The following is a 16,454-nucleotide window of genomic DNA, read 5'->3' as shown; positions in this document are numbered from 1 at the left end:
AAATTGAAAAGAGGAAAATCACTGAGTGGCTCATTCGAATATGTTTTAGCGAATTTCCCTATAGGGAAGTAGCTATTACCGTAGGTGGCACGGTAAGACCTAGACCCGGGACCGATTTACTTTTTCATTTTGATGTCCCCAGAGGCCAAAAACACCATTCGTTCAAATTTTTATATACATATATATATATATAGACATATATATATATATACGTCCGTGAACGCGATAACTTGAGTAATTTTTGTCCGATTTTGATGAAATTTGGTTTAAAGGTGTAAAGCGGGATAAACTTGAATGAGTTGGCGAACCAGCATGATCGGACCATGGGAACGGGGCTTTAGGGGGGGTTTTATGGGGTAAAAATTGGTTTTTCTCACTTTTGACCCTCAAAACACAAAATTTCCTAATTTCTCTTTAGACCTTTTTAAAGAGCTTAAAAAAACAATTAATTTAGTATATAAAAGTATTTTTGTTCGGTTAATAGTAACGGAGAAAATTAAAAAATTGTAAATTTAAAATTCCCATGTTATTCTTAGGGAGAATATTGTAAAATGTTGTAGTTTGCTTGTTTATGGATATATTTTGTATTTTGATCAAATTTATTTATTTTGTACTAAGCTATCAATATTTTACAAAAAACACACTTTATTAGTTTCCTTGTAGCAGCAAACCTAGGTACTCGTTAAACCTAATGTTATTAAAATATATTTAACTGAAAATCAATTAAGACAAATGGAAATTCGCTTAGTCGGCAGGTTTGCTGCGGCGGGGGTATTTTAATATGACATTGCTCGTTTTTCCATATATAAGGATGTCTAATTCACTATATAAAAGTCAAAAGGTCGTTCAGGGATTTTTATTAACATTCAAAACTAATTACCTGCCTTCGAGCTCAATAGACAACTACACATTTTAGCATCTTCTGCAACAGTTTCATTTTGTTTAGAGGAATCCCACAAAATGCCACTTAAACAAATAATTTCTACCAGTTCCTGAAGTCGATGACCACTTTAGCAAGCTGTGGTGTACAAGTGATCACAGGATCGCTTCCAGCATCGTTAACGATAACGTTAACTGCCTCATTGTTCATTGTATCGTTGGATCGTTAACGAGAGAAGGGTCCAGACAGTGATCTATTCACAGAATACTCGAGACTTCCTTTAATAAAGTTTTCCTGGTGGATTCACATAATGCAAGTAAACGACTATGGCGTGGACAAATCAATAGCCCCGCCACAGCAAATCTGGAGACTTAGCGAATTTACATTTACTTGGTAGGATTTTCAACAAAAAAATTCCCTAAAAATGGTTGGATTGTTTTAATTGTTAAAAACTGCACGAATACCTACGTTTGCTGCAACAGAGAAACCGATAATTTTTTTTTATATATTAAAAAGTTAATAGCTTGGTATGATACAAACAAATTTCCTAAATTGTTCGAAACAAGCAAACTATAACAGTTTATTTTTTTTCCATAATAATAACAAAACAATTCTAAATATAACGTTTTTCTTTATTTTCTGTGTAAATCGTTCGACGTACAACAACGCTTCAATGTAGGCTACTAAATTATTTGCTGTTTACGCAAAATATTTTAGTAAGAAATTGCAACATTTTATGTTTTGGGTTTTGAAAATGGGAATATCGGTTTTTACCCAATAAAACCCCGTTCCCCTAGCCCTTAATGGGTCGCGACTGGTTCGCGAGCTCGTTCAAATAAGTGTAGTTGTAGGTTTACTCTTTTGTAACGAATTTCAGCAAAACTTGTTTTATTTTCACACAAGTTATCATGCTAACAGATATGTGTGGATTTGAAGAAGACATCTCATCTATATGGATCAGCTGTCGCTAATTTTTTACTAAAAACGAATGTAGTTGTGTGAGACAGTCACAGATTGCTCTAGTGTCTAACACTCTATGTTGTACCTTATTTTTTGTTACTGACATAGTTGCTGGGTCATAACAGTTGCTAAAAGCCATTTCATCAGTTTGACTTGGTAAAAACCATCGTGTAATCAGCACAAATCAGTAATTTATATCAGTCAGTGCAATCTGTAGGTGGCTCACATCAACTAAGACAAATTTGATTAAAAACCTGGCGACAACTTTAACATGGGGATGGAATGTCTAATTTTAACGGATGGTGTTTTTGGCATATGAGAAAATCAAAACAAATCGGTCCCGGGTCCAGGTCTTACCATGAGATCTATGGTAATAGCTTATGAGAGATTCGCTTAAATTATCCAAGTGGTTGAATCAAGCACGGTTTATTTATTTTTAGTATTTCCAACGGACACAATTTTTGTATGTTTGCTCTAAAACGAAATTTACCACACACGTTAGTGCATTAGTTGGAACGTTGGTTCATTGGTTGATACGTTGGTACATTGGTTGGTACATTAGTACATTTGTTGTTACGTTGGTACTTTGGTACACTACCCTAAATGTTCAACGTAATGCGAGTTGTTTACCTTAAAATTAATCAATTTGATATTTTAAATTGCATACAAATGTTTTTCTAATAAAACCGCTTAAACATAATGCCAACCCATCATTATGGAGACTAACCTATGATTACATAACGTTTGACATTATGGTCACTTGTTAATTAGGAACATACTGCAAACATAATTTTGCTTGGATACAAAATCGATCCAATATGTTATGTAACTGATCGACATAGCAGAATACTAGGCAAAAAACATATTATTTCGAGCGAATACGTTTCTTCAAAACAATAATAATTGTGTTTGTTTGAATAATAGTTGTGAAAAATATATAAGTACCAGCTGATACGAATATGGCTTTACATACAAAAGAACAAACCTTTGCCAATAAAAATTGTTTGAAATTAAAATTTAATGGAATTTTAACCAAGAACACTATTGGTGGCCCAATTAAGCTACCCCTTATTGTAAGACATTTAATAACTTTAAAATATGTACGGAAGGTATTCTTTGCGGTAAAGTATTTATGGTAAAAGTTACTCCATTTTATCATATAACAAAACGTAATAGTAAAAAAATGATTTGCAATTCGCAACATAGGTTTGGTTTACTCGGTGATATTAAAATAAACCTCGTCAATAGGATAGGTTATAGCTTGGAATATTGGATACTGAAGTAGACATCCCATCTATATGGACCAGCTGTCGCTAACTTTTTTTATCAAAAAAGAACATAGACGTGTGAGCCAGTCAGGGACTCGCTAGTATGGAAATAGTTTTTTGACTATAAATCATATAAATAATTAGTTTTTCAAACACAGTACAACACATTTTTAGGTTAGATTAAATCCAAACATTGAACGAAATTGAAAACGCTTCTCCAGCTGACCGTAGTCGTAATATCTATTAGTGTCGCCAACTTATTTTCAAGCGTACGTGTGTACTACGTGCATAATAAAAGCACGCTGTTTTGTGTCGTTTGGTTGGAATACTGGTGTGCGCCAAAGTAAGGCTTTCTGTACACAGACCACGCGAAATCATCACATTTAAATGCGTTGGGATGATGATTCCATCCTTTTTAATCAACACAATGATTCAGCAATAGCAAAAATGTCAATAGACTACTAATTCTTTGTCCTTAAACGACCAATACATAAACTTATATTCCCTACGTTTACACTACCTTATACATGTTCCTATGAATTTTGTCTACGTACTATACAATACATGCTGCTATGACGCTGTGCATGTTTCTGGCACCCGTAAACATATGTCTCCTGCCTCGTGGTTACCCTACACCTGCTAAAGGCGTAACAAATAATAATGTGGCTAGCACATTATTGTTTATTTTTTAACATAAAATGTCTTTATCCCAACATGATAAAAACGAGTATATTTTAGCTAAACAAATTAAAATCTATAAACTATTAGGCAATCCAGTTTGAGATAGCTAAAAAACTGAAGGGTTTGACTGCTTATTGAGATATTAATTTTAAAATAGTGTTTCAATACAGTAAATGCAACAGATATATTAGAAAACCCCACACAAAATGTATTGAGATGAAAATCCATGAGCTATGAACAATTCTTATTTATTTATTTTCGTATCCAATCGAATTGGCAGCTCTATCGTATTATGATGATTTTCTGAATTTTCTAAATTTCCAATTTAATTATTTATGTCTTTCGAGGTACATCTTAAACATGCTTTAGCTAAAGAAAGTTCAATAAAAAAAAGTATTTTGTAAATAGTTGCACGTTGAAAAGGTTGTTTCATAATGGTACATACACAAGTGAAAATGTATGCATTACTACAAGTGTATGATAATTATATTGCATACACATGTATGACAATGCATATACGTGTATGCATAAATGTGGGATTGTTGGAACTTAAATGATATAAAAACATGTAGGTAAAAAAATCATAAAACGAGTATTGTCACATAAGCATTTATGCGTATTATGTGTAGACGAGAACAGTTTGCTTTCATTTGTCATCAGTCTTTGGAGGAATACCGGTTGCCTCATATTGCCGTCGGAACTCCACGTTCAAATCGCGTCCTTTCCGAAATAGTTCTTGCTTCTTTCGTAGATGTTCCTCTATCGTGGTTTTCAGATTCCGAATATTTTGGTCATTTGAGCTTTGTATTGCTTGATTTAAATGGCTTCTTGCATTTTCCATCTCATTGTTGAAGTCGTCATGTACTTTCTGGTTCACATGAATCCCCATAGCCACAAATATTATCGAGTCCAGCATCCCGTCATACTGATCCCCAATTGCAATAAATGTCTTCAAGAATTCTTTATTTGACTCCCGAGATAATGAATTGATGAGATCTCGTACTCTATTATTGTCTCTTATATTCTCTCGTGACATTTTGTCAATTTCCTTATTGTAAGGGTCGCAAATAGGTTTCAACTTGTTTATTTTCTCTTTCATCTCTCTGATTTCGGCATCGTCCATATCAGATTCAACCGACGTGAAAGACCCTTCATCTGGCTTTAAATGCAATGTCACCTTTCTCCACTTATTATGATCTTTGTAATAGAATACGTCTGGTATGATGCTGAAGATGCACAGGTCCGAAGTAGGACTACCGATCATCAGAAGAGTTTCGTAGTGAAAATTGTATATTTCCATTCCTCTTTTGCATTCCCTTTTAAATTCCTTTAACAAATTTATCGGCTTCCATAGTAGTTTGACTGTTTCAATGCACTTGTTGTTGTTGATTTCCACGTATTGATCATAGTCGTATATGCCGTTGTGGAAGTTCAGAAATCTAATATCTGGCAACATAAGCAATGTGTTATTTTCTATTTTCGTTTGCTTGTAACATGCACAACAAACCATACTACGCTCATTAGGCTTGTAATAGTTATTTGTGTAACTAGTGGTGAAAGTGGCACTTTGCTGCACACGAGAGCAATGTTTACGCACGAGCCGCAGGCGAGTGCGGAATGATCTCGAGTGCAGCAAAGGCCTTTTTCACTCGTGTTACACATTATATTTTTCCTACAGTCACTATAAAGCATATAAATAATTAGTCTTTCAAACACTATACAACACGTTTTTAGGTTCAGCTGGCAACACAAATAGGTGCCCTAGAGAAAGTAGTACCCGCGGTCTGTATCACTCCGCTATTTTTCCTCGGCAAGAAATGTACTCCGCGTTTTGAGAATATAGTTCCGTATGTTTTTGTAATTTGAAATGGTTTCCGCGCCTAAAAAAAATGCTTTAAAGGTATTTTCTTGTTTATTAAGATCGTAGGAATGTTTTAAAAACGTTTAAATTAAAAGTCCAGAAAGTTCAGAAATACCTAAACTATAAACACGAAATGACAGGTTAAATCTTAGTTATAATAGTCAATCAGCTGCTCAAAGTATTATTATCTTTAAGTGTTGCCAACCTATTTCCAAGCGTACACGGATTACGTGCATAATAGAACCACGCTGTTTTGTGTTGTTTCGTTGGAATCCTGATGTGCGGCAAAGTATAAACCGTACGGCAAAGTATAAACCGTACGGCAAAGTATAAATATGCAGCAATTAGCAGCTTTCTGTACTATAAACAGTACAAGGAAGCCAACTTTGTCGGGTGACTGTAGGAAAAATCTATTTTGCGTCAGATCAGTGTGAATACTAATTCTTTGACATTTGCATTGTGTGATTAACAAACGACCTAAGTATTTAAGTTTCTCTAATTTCAGTTGTGTAAAAAAACGCCAAAATTGTAAAGTAAAAAGGCTATGGTTTAGATCGTTCCTTTTGAAAAAGTAAAAAATAACAGTGGCGTAAATAAACTTACAAGAAAGAAGCTTTTCTTACTTCCCGTGAAAAGTGTGCTATTGGATCATCCCGACTACAATGGTAATGCGATGGTTATTTTTATACAACAATGAGATGTTCAATGAGATTTGTTGTAACCATGTGTACAAACTATTTTTTTTTAAACACACAAAAATAACATAGTTTCGGGCTTTGATTTCTGTCTGATGAAGATAGTGGAATTGATTGTTCTATTGTAGTCTCAACCAAAGGGGTTAGAGAATATGTTTCATATGGGGGAAATAACTAATGGTGGGGTATTTCAATGTTTACACATACTAATTGGCTGCCGTGAGGACTCTAGGTTAGTACATACTTCTACATACCACATATACTTCTAGGTGTGATATAGTTAAATAATTTGGCTTTAAGGGTTAATTTCTAGACAACTCCAACCCAGCCAGAATGAGGGGACTTCCGAAGAGGTCTTCTAACTTCTTTCCTAAAGAGAACCTAAGGACAAGTTTAACCTCTTTTTTTTCTATTAAAACCATACTCATCAATCAGACCATTTTATTATTTAATTATAATCAACAACACTGTATTTTCCAATGGCCATTTTCCGAGGAAAACAATTTTAGCAAGGATGTTAGAACAGAAACGGTATGGACCATAATCATGGACAGATGATGTCACTGGCCAGTAAGTTAACATGTTTGTATGTATTATTTATTACATGTGACGATAATAACAACGTCCAAATCAGATGTTAAGGTGTAGCATAAGACTCGGGCCGGTGCCGCAAATTTTCTATGTTTGCGATTCATGCCATTTCTGTTCTAATATTTGATTGTTAGTAACTACACTTTTAAGCTCAACAAAAAGTACCCCCATTTAAAAATCCCTTTTCCCATTTGTTTAACGTCTACTATTTATTCTTAATTTTTCAATGGACAAATCCGAAGATGATCTAGGAATAACTTATACATTTATTGTTTTATTTCATTATACAGTATCAATCGTTAGTTTTTAATGAGGTATATCACCTTCATTTTCGTTGCTTCTCGGTTTCCCCTTGCCAATCCTGCTTAAAACGCCACTTCCAAGGGGATTTTCTTCTGAAAGTCCATACAAATTTATCAACCTTTATAAATTCGCCATATCGTTAAAATAGAAGAAAGTTACTTGTATACAATAAACTATATCAGGAATCTGACAAATAGTTTATCTCATTAGATCGTTAACCACCCCTATAATAGGTAAGTTAACAACTCTTACAATAGATAAGGAGTGGGAGTAACTATGATTTTTTTTACATTATACGTTTTTTTTCTATAGGAAAAATCACAAAAGCTGCAATGCCATAATTTAAACCGTAACGTTTACAGCAATTGCCATTGTACCATTGTATTTGATACTTCCATATATAACTTTCTCCCCCTATACATAGTTTAATGGAGAAAGTATTCTGTTCATAAAAAAGTTCGAGTTTGAGTTTTACATGGATATATGCGCTCCCAAAGTGGTTTTCGAAGAGTACCTGTGTGTGTGAAATTGTGTACAGAGCTGCAAACCAACACCTGTGATCGAATTTAATAAATTTGGTATTATTTACTAACCTATGGTGTCTTTAGGGGTTTTTAAACTTTTTATCAGATTTTTAATTGTGATTTCCGTAAAAGAACACGCAAAATACCCGAAAAAATCCGATTAAACAAAACAGCTCATACGATGTTGATTATCATTTAGTATGCTATAACCCTGTTAACTCTTATATACATTTTACATACCCCATTGCTGAAAAATATGGTTAAAAAATAATTGAATCTTTTTCTGAGATTTCTCATGAAATACATTAAATGACGAAAAATGAGGGTTTCCAAAAAACTGCTAGACCTGTTTTGATTAAAATTTAGTGTGATGAAATCTTTTTGACACTAAACAAAATGTAACAACTCTAATGACTATAAATTGCTAATTTCTGTACAAATTACTGTTCAAAAGTAATTGCAACATTTGCGATTTTCTCCATACAAATCACAGTTACTCCCACCACAGCTTATAAGAGCTGATGGCAAGGTAATGGGAGAAAGTATGAGTCAGATTACTTATTCCGTTTATTTATTATATTTCAGAAACAGTCTTTCTTTAAAAATCAATGCTAAAACAAATCTTATATGCATGAAATAAAATCAAATAGATGTCATTGTGTATTTATAAATATAAAACATCATATAACCGAATTTAGTTTTCTTTTTACTTTACAAGCTACATTAAGAGCTATAATTATGATATGTTTAAAATTTACTTTTATGCATAGCTAAAAATTCAGATTACAAATCAAAAAACTTTCGTTCAAATAAATCTACACACTTACTGTCTTTAGAAGAAGTAGAGGGCCATCTAGACCAGCCCATTGACCAGTCAAAAATGCCAGCATCAGCAAAGGCCAGTACTGAGCCGAGGATCAACTAAACATACATTTTTGTAATTCTGACTCATCTTAACTAACTAGTTACGATTTAATTATAAAACATACACAAAATATTTAAATACAAGTGAAGTAAAAACTTGTTTAATTTTTTGAAGGATGTTTGCATAACATAGTTAAAAGATTCAGAAGTCACGATATACAGGGTTAGTAAAAAGTGTGGAGACCCCCTGTTATTTTTTTAACGGCCCATACTAGAAAAACTAAACTCGGCACACCTTTATGGCATGTTATGAAGTACTTTTTGGGCATAACCGTCACTTGGTGCACATCCCCAAAATGGGGGATTTTGGGGAAACTCAAAAATTTCAAATACAAAGACCCATCGAGGGACCCCTCATTTTGAAGGTCCTGGTAAAAGAAAACCAAAAATGCAAACTAGAGGTCTTTATCTCAATCCAGTTAAAAATGGCAGCTAATTGAAATTCTCAGAAGTTGAATTTAACTTGCAGATTTCCAAGTCTGGAGACCCCCTGTAAATTTTGTAGCGGCTCACACTAGGAAAACTAAACTCTACACACCTTTTTGACATGTTATGAAGTACTTTTTAAGCCTAATAGCCACTTGCATACCAAACCCAAAATGGGGGATTTTGGGGGAAACTCAAAATTTTTAAACGATAAGCCCCATCAAGTGACCCCTCATTTTGAAGGTCCTGGTAAAGTAAAACAAACAACGCAAACTAGAGGTTTCTATCTCAATCCAGTAAAAAATGGAAGTTGATTGAAATCTTTAGAAATCGGAAATAACTTGCAATTTTATATTCAATTGGCTGCCATATTTTACTGTGTTAAGATAGAGACCTATAGTTTGCATTGTTAGTTTTCTTTTATTATGACCTTCAAAATGAGGGGTCACTCGATGGGGCTTATCATTTAAAATTTTTGAGTTTCCCCCAAAATCGCCCATTTTGGGTTTGGGAACTTATGAGAATTTCAATTGGCTGCCATTTTGTACTGAACTGAGATAGAGACCTCTAGTTAGCGTTGTTGGTTTTCTTTTACCAGGACCTTCAAAATGAGGGGTCACTCGATGGGTCTTTGTATTTGAAATTTTTGAGTTTCCCCCAAAAACCCCATTTTGGGGATGAACACCAAGTGGCGGTTATGCCCAAAAAGTACTTCATAACATGCCATAATGGTGTGTCGAGTTAAGTTTTTCAAGTATGGGCCGTTAAAAAAATAACAGGGGGTCTCCACACTTTTTACTAACCCATCTTTAAACCCTTACTTCAAAACTTAAAGAAATTGGGCTTAAAGTATTTCAAAATATGCAGTTTGTTTCAATACTTAAAATGTATTCGTTACGGAGCTCGTGTTAAAAATTACATAAGTCGCATTATAACTTTAAAATACTGTAAACTTTCTCACAGAAATATGAAATTAGTTTTTAAAGAAATATACATATAAAACTATTAAATTAGTATATTTATTCGTTAGGGCCTAAAGTGGTCTGGTTTACAGGCAAGGTTTTCTGTGCCCATTAAAATTTAACGAATGATAAGGCACAGGGTAAAAAAGTGTTGTCCATCCCTATGTTAGATGTACCTACTCCATAATTCTTCACAATATTGGTATTATAATTTTTTTTAACTTTTAAAATAGCTTTAAAAAGGATTTTAATTTAGTTTTGCTGTTCAATAAAAACAACACTTTTGCCATTGTTTGTAGTATTGTAGTAGGTATAGAAATCAGGTGTTTTATCTGCAGCATTTTGTTTTGAATTATTTTTGATGAAAATAAGACATTTACAATTATCAGGATAAATAGCTAACATTATTAATTTCTAAGTATTAAATTATCGAGAGGATACTCACTAGTATTGTTATACTTGGCTCCCGCATCGTATGTAAGAGCGGTAGATTCTAACGCTGAACAAGTGGAAGGTTACGTAAATTCCAATTATCATACAGAACAATGCATGGCAAAATATAATTACCTACAATTTTCATTTACGAAATAGCAATTCAGAGTCTTTCAATGTGTACTGTTCTATATAACTTATATCATTTTGTATTACTTTTTTAATGTTTAAAAAATAAAATCTTAACATTAAACGGGTCTTTCGTCTTGCTTGGTGTTACATTGACCTTGTTTTATTGTCACAGCTCATTGCTAACAAGTGTCATTGCTACCTAAATCGTTGCAAATATCGTATACATTTTACAAAAAAAACACCTAAGGGTTTGATTGACTGCTTTTTATTCAGATATTAATTTTAAAATAGTGTTTCAATACAGTAAATGCAACAGATATATTAGAAAACCCCACACAAAATGTGTTGAGATGAAAATCCATGAGCTATGAACAATTCGTATTTATTTATTTTCGTATCCAATCGAATTGGCAGCTCTATCATATTATGATGATTTTCTGAATTTTCTAAATTTCCAATTTAATTATTTATGTCTTTCGAATACATGTTAAACATGCTTTAGCTAAAGAAAGTTCAATAAAAAAAGTATTTATTAAAAAGTTGCACGTTGAAAAGGTTGTTTCATAATGGTACATACACAAGTGAAAATGTATGCATTACGACAAGTGTGTGATAATTATATTGCATACACATGTATGACAATGCATATACGTGTATGCATAAATGTGGGATTGTTGGAACTTAAATGATATAAAAACATGTAGGTAAAAAAATCATAAAACGAGTATTGTCACATAAGCATTTATGCGTATTATGTGTAGACGAGAACAGTTTACTTTCATGTGTCATCAGTCTTTGGAGGAATACCGGTTGCCTCATATTGCCGTCGGAACTCCACGTTCAAATCGCGTCCTTTCCGAAATAGTTCTTGCTTCTTTTGTAGATGTTCCTCTATCGTGGTTTTCAGATTCCGAATATTTTGGTCATTTGAGCTTTGTAGTCCTTGATTTAAATGGCTTCTTGCTTTTTCCATCACATCGTTGAAGTCGTCATGTACTTTCTGGTTCACATGAATCCCCATAGCCACATACATTATCGAGTCTAGCATCCTATCATACTCCTCCCCAATTGCAATAAATGTATTCAAGAATTCTTCATTTGAGCCCTGAGATAATGACTTGATTAGATCTCGTATTCTACGATTGTCACTCATATTCGCTTCTACCATTTTGTCAATTTCCTCTTTGTAAGGGTCACAAATAGGTTTCAACTTTTTTATATTCTCTTTCATCTTCTTGATTTCGGCATCGTCCATATCAGATTCATCCGACTTGAGAGGATTACTTGGGCTTAATTCTATCCTTTCATCTAGGACTTCCTTCACTGTCACCTTTCTCCACTTATTATTATCTTTGTAATAGAATACGTCTGGTATGATGCTTAAGATGCACAGATCCGAAGTAGGACTACCGATCATCAGAAGAGTTTCGTAGTGAAAATTGTATATTTCCATTCCTCTTTTGCATTCACTTTGAAATACCTTTTCTACATTGATTGGCTTCCATAGTAGTTTGACTGTTTCAATGCACTTGTTGTTGTTGATTTCCACGTATTGATCATAGTTGTATATGCCGTTGCCGAAGTTCACAGATGTAATACCTGGCAACATAAGCATTGTCTTATTTTCTATTTTCGTTTGCTTGTAACATGCACAACAAACCATACCACACCCACTATTCCATTAGGCTTGTAAAATCTATTTCGTGTCAGATCAGTGTGAAAACTAATTCTTTGACATTTGCTTTGTGTGATTAACAAACGATCTAAGTTTCTCTAATTTCAATTGTGTAAAAAAATGCCAAATTTATAAAGTAAAAGATTAGGGTTTAGGTAGTTGCTTTTGAAAAAGTTAAAAATAACAGTGGCGTAAATAAACTTACAAGAAAGAAGCTTTTCTTACTTCCCTTGAAAAGTGTGCTATTGGATCATCCCGACTAAAAGGGTAATGCGATGGTTATTTTTATACAACAATGAAGTGTCCAATGAGATTTGTTGTAACCATGTGTACAAACCTTTTTTTTTAACATACAAAAATAACATAGTTTCGGGCTTTGATTTCTGTCTGATGAAGATAGTGGAATTGATTGTTCTATTGTAGTCTCAACCAAAGGGGTTAGAGAATATGTTTCATACGGGGGAAATAACTAATGGTGGGTTATTTAAATGTTTACACATACTAATTGGCTGCCGTGAGGACTCTAGGTTAGTACATACTTCTACATACTACATACCACATATACTTCTAGGTGTGAAATAGTTAAATTTTGCTTTAAGGGTTAATTTATAGACAACTCCATCCCAGCCAGAATGAGGGGACTTCCGAATAGAACCTAAGGACAAGTTTAACCTCTTCCTTCTATTAAAACCACACTCATCAGACCATTTGATTATTTCATTATAATCAACAACACTGTTTGTTTCAATGGCCATTTTCCGAGAAAAAAATATTTGCAAGGATGTTAGAACAGAAACGGTATGGACCATAAGCATGGACGGATGATGTCACTGGCCAGTAAGTTAACATGTTTGTATGTATTATTTATTACATGTGACGATAAAAACAACGTCCAAATCAGATGTTAAGGTGTAGCATAAGGCTCGGGCCAGTGCCGCAAATTTTCTATGTTTGTGATTCATCCCATTTCTGTTCTAATATTTGATTGTTAGTAACTACACTTTTAAGCTAAAAAAGTACCCCATTTAAGTATCCCATTTCCCATTTGTTTAACTTCTACTATGTATTACTAATTTTTCAATGGACAAATCCGAAGGTGATCTAGGAATAACTTATACATTTGTTGATTTATTTCATTATACAGTATCAATCGTTAGTTTTTAATGAGGTATATCACCTTTATTTTCGTTGCTTCTCGGTTTCCCCTTGCCAATCCTGCTTAAAACGCCACTTCCTAGGGGATTTTCTTCTGAAAGTCCATACAAATTTATCAACCTTTATAAATTCGCCATATCGTTAAAATAGAAGAAAGTTACTTGTATACAATAAACTATATCAGGAATCTGACAAATAGTTTATCTCATTAGATCGTTAACAACCCCTAAAATAGGTAAGTTAAAAACTCTTATAATAGATAAGGAGTGGGAGTAACTATGATTTTTTACATTATACGTTTTCTTTTCTATGGGAAAAATCACAAAAGCTGCAATGCCATAATTTAAACCGTAACTTTTACAGCAATCGGCAGTGTGCCATTGTATTTGATACTTCCATATATTACTTTCTCCCCCGATACATAGTATATGGAGAAAGTATTCTGTTCATAAAAAAGTTCGAGTTTGAGTTTTACATGGATATATGCGCTTCCAAAGTGGTTTTCGAAGAGTACCTGTGTGTGTGAAATTGTGTACAGAGCTGCAGACCAACACCTGTGATCGAATTTAATGAAGTTTGGTATTATTTACTAACCTATGATGTCTCTGGGGTTTTTTCAACTTTTTATCAGATTTTTAATTGTGATTTCCGTAAAAAAAACACGCTAAATACACGAAAAATCGGATTAAACAAAACAGCTCAAACGGTTTTGATTAACATTTAGTATGCTATAACCCTGTAAACTCTTACCAAAACTGTACAAACCCCATTACTGAAAAATATAGTTAAAAAATAATTAAAACTTTTCTTAGATTTCCCATGAAATCCATTAAATAACGAAAAATGTGGGTTTGCAAAAAACGGCTCGACCTGTTTAAAAATTTAGTGTGATAAAATCTTTTTGACTATAAACAAAATGTGACAACCCTAAATGCTATAAATTGCAAATTCCTAATTGCTGTAGGTACAAATTACTGTTCGAAAGTAATTGCAACATTTGCGATTTTCTCCATACAAATCACAGTTACTCCCACCACAGCTTATAAGAGCTGTTGGCAAGGTAATGGGAGAAAGTATGAGTCAGATTACTTATACCGTTTATTTATTATATTTCAGAAACAGTCTTTCTTTAAAAATCAATGCTAAAACAAATCTTATATGCATGAAATAAAATCAAATAGATGTCATTGTGTATTTATAAATATAAAAAATACATCATATAACCGTTAATTTAGTTTTCTTTTTACTTTACAAGCTACATTAAGAGCTATAATTATGATATGTTTACAATTTACTTTTATGCATAGCTAAAAATTCAGATTACAAATCAAAATACTTTCGCTCAAATAAATCTACACACTTACTGTCTTTAGAAGAAGTAGAGGGCCATCTAGACCAGCCCATTGACCAGTCAAAAATGCCAGCATCAGCAAAGGCCAGTACTGAGCCGAGGATCAACTAAACATGCATTTGTGTAATTCTGACTCATCTTAACTACTAGTAACTAGTTACGATTTAATTAGAAAACACACGCAAAATATTCAAGTACAATTGAGTTAAAAAACTTGTTTAATTTGTTGAAGGATGTTTGCATAACATAGTTAAAAGATTCAGAAGTCACGATATATATCTTTAAACCCTTACTTCAAAACTTACAGAAATTGGGCTTAAAGTATTTCAAAATATGCAGTTTGTTTCAATACTTCAAATGTATTCGTTACGGAGCTCGTGTTAAAAATTACATAAGGCGCATTATAACTTTAAAATACTGTAAACTTTCTCACAGAAATATGAAATTAGTTTTAAAAGAAATATACATATAAAACTATTAAATTAGTATATTTAATCGTTGGGGCCTAAAGTGGTCTGGTTTACAGGCTAGGTTTTCTGTGCCCAATAAAATTTAACGAATGATAAGGCACAGGGTAAAAAAGTGTTGTCCATCCCTATGTTAGATGTACCTACTCCACAATTCTTCACAAAATTGGTATTATAATTTTTGTAACTTTTAAAATAGCTCTAAAAAGGATTTTAATTTAGTTTTGCTGTTCAATAAAAAGACACTTTTGCCATTGTTTGTAGTATTGTAGTAGGTATAGAAATCAGGTGTTTTATCTGCAGCATTTTGTTTTGAATTATTTTTGATGAAAATAAGACATTTACCATTGTCAGGATAAATAGCTAACATAATTAATTTCTAAGTATTAAATTATCGAGCATACTCACTAGTATTGTTATACTTGGCTCCCGCATTGTATGTAAGAGCAGTAGATTCTTTCGCAAAACAAGTGGAAGGTTACGTAAATTCCAATTATTATGCAGAACAATGCATGACAAAATATAATTAAGTTACCTACAATTATCATTTTACGAAATAGCAATTCACAGTCTATTAATGTGTGCTGTTCAATATAACTTATATCATTTTGTATTACTTTTTTAATGTTTAAAAAATATAATTTAAAAATTAAACGGGCCTGTTGTCTGCTTGGTGTTGCAGTGTTAAATATTGTACCTTGACCTTGTTTTAGTGTCACAGGCCATTGCTTTAAAGTGTCATTGCTACTTAAATCATTGCAAATACTGTATACATTTTACAAAAAACACCTTATGAATGCAAAACAAACAACATGAGGGCATATTCGCGCGATTCGCGTAATATATGTTGGCGTTAAAACATAAAGTTACGTATTTTCGTCTCATTTGCTAAAAATCTGAATTTTTATTTTTCAAGATCATTGTGCCGTACAATCGATGTGCCAATCCGTATGCCCGAGAGTTTACTGTATATAGTAGGCCTATTAGGAAAGCTAGGCTATTAGCTATTTTTGTCAAGAAAAAAAAAAAAAAAAAAAAAAAAAAAAAAACATATAGCATCACATTTTAATAATAATAATAATAATTTTATTTGAATACCTAGATTGCCTTAAAAACTCACTAAAATGCATGAAGCTTTAAACATTTTACTCCTGAACCCCCCCGTTA

General features: G+C 33.0%; 3 protein-coding genes across 3 annotated transcripts in view; all 3 read right to left on the bottom strand.

The window, feature by feature from the left end:
• LOC128999748 (SH2 domain-containing protein 3C-like) overlaps positions 1-16,454 on the bottom strand; it is a 226,528-nt gene that overhangs the window by 182,128 nt on the left and 27,946 nt on the right. The gene's annotated exons all lie outside the window — the stretch shown is intronic.
• On the bottom strand, positions 4,383-10,624 carry LOC128999751 (uncharacterized). The gene is made up of 4 exons (XM_054426413.1): positions 10,521-10,624; positions 8,591-8,684; positions 7,260-7,331; positions 4,383-5,235 (listed from the first exon to the last, which is right to left on the bottom strand). The coding sequence occupies exons 1-4, from the start codon at positions 10,545-10,547 to the stop codon at positions 4,436-4,438; spliced, it is 993 nt and encodes a 330-aa protein (XP_054282388.1). The 5' UTR covers positions 10,548-10,624; the 3' UTR covers positions 4,383-4,435.
• Positions 11,365-15,769, bottom strand: LOC128999750 (uncharacterized). The gene is made up of 4 exons (XM_054426412.1): positions 15,696-15,769; positions 14,834-14,927; positions 13,492-13,563; positions 11,365-12,238 (listed from the first exon to the last, which is right to left on the bottom strand). Exons 1-4 carry the CDS (start codon positions 15,720-15,722, stop codon positions 11,418-11,420), a joined length of 1,014 nt encoding a protein of 337 aa, XP_054282387.1. The 5' UTR covers positions 15,723-15,769; the 3' UTR covers positions 11,365-11,417.

The sequence above is a fragment of the Macrosteles quadrilineatus genome, unplaced genomic scaffold (assembly GCF_028750875.1).
Source record: "Macrosteles quadrilineatus isolate MER2022 unplaced genomic scaffold, UCM_ALF_1.0 Scaffold_8__2_contigs__length_117827958, whole genome shotgun sequence".
NCBI classification, from domain to species: domain Eukaryota; kingdom Metazoa; phylum Arthropoda; class Insecta; order Hemiptera; family Cicadellidae; genus Macrosteles; species Macrosteles quadrilineatus.
The sequence above is the reverse complement of the archived record's forward strand: the minus strand, read 5'-3'. Positions and strand labels throughout refer to the sequence as shown.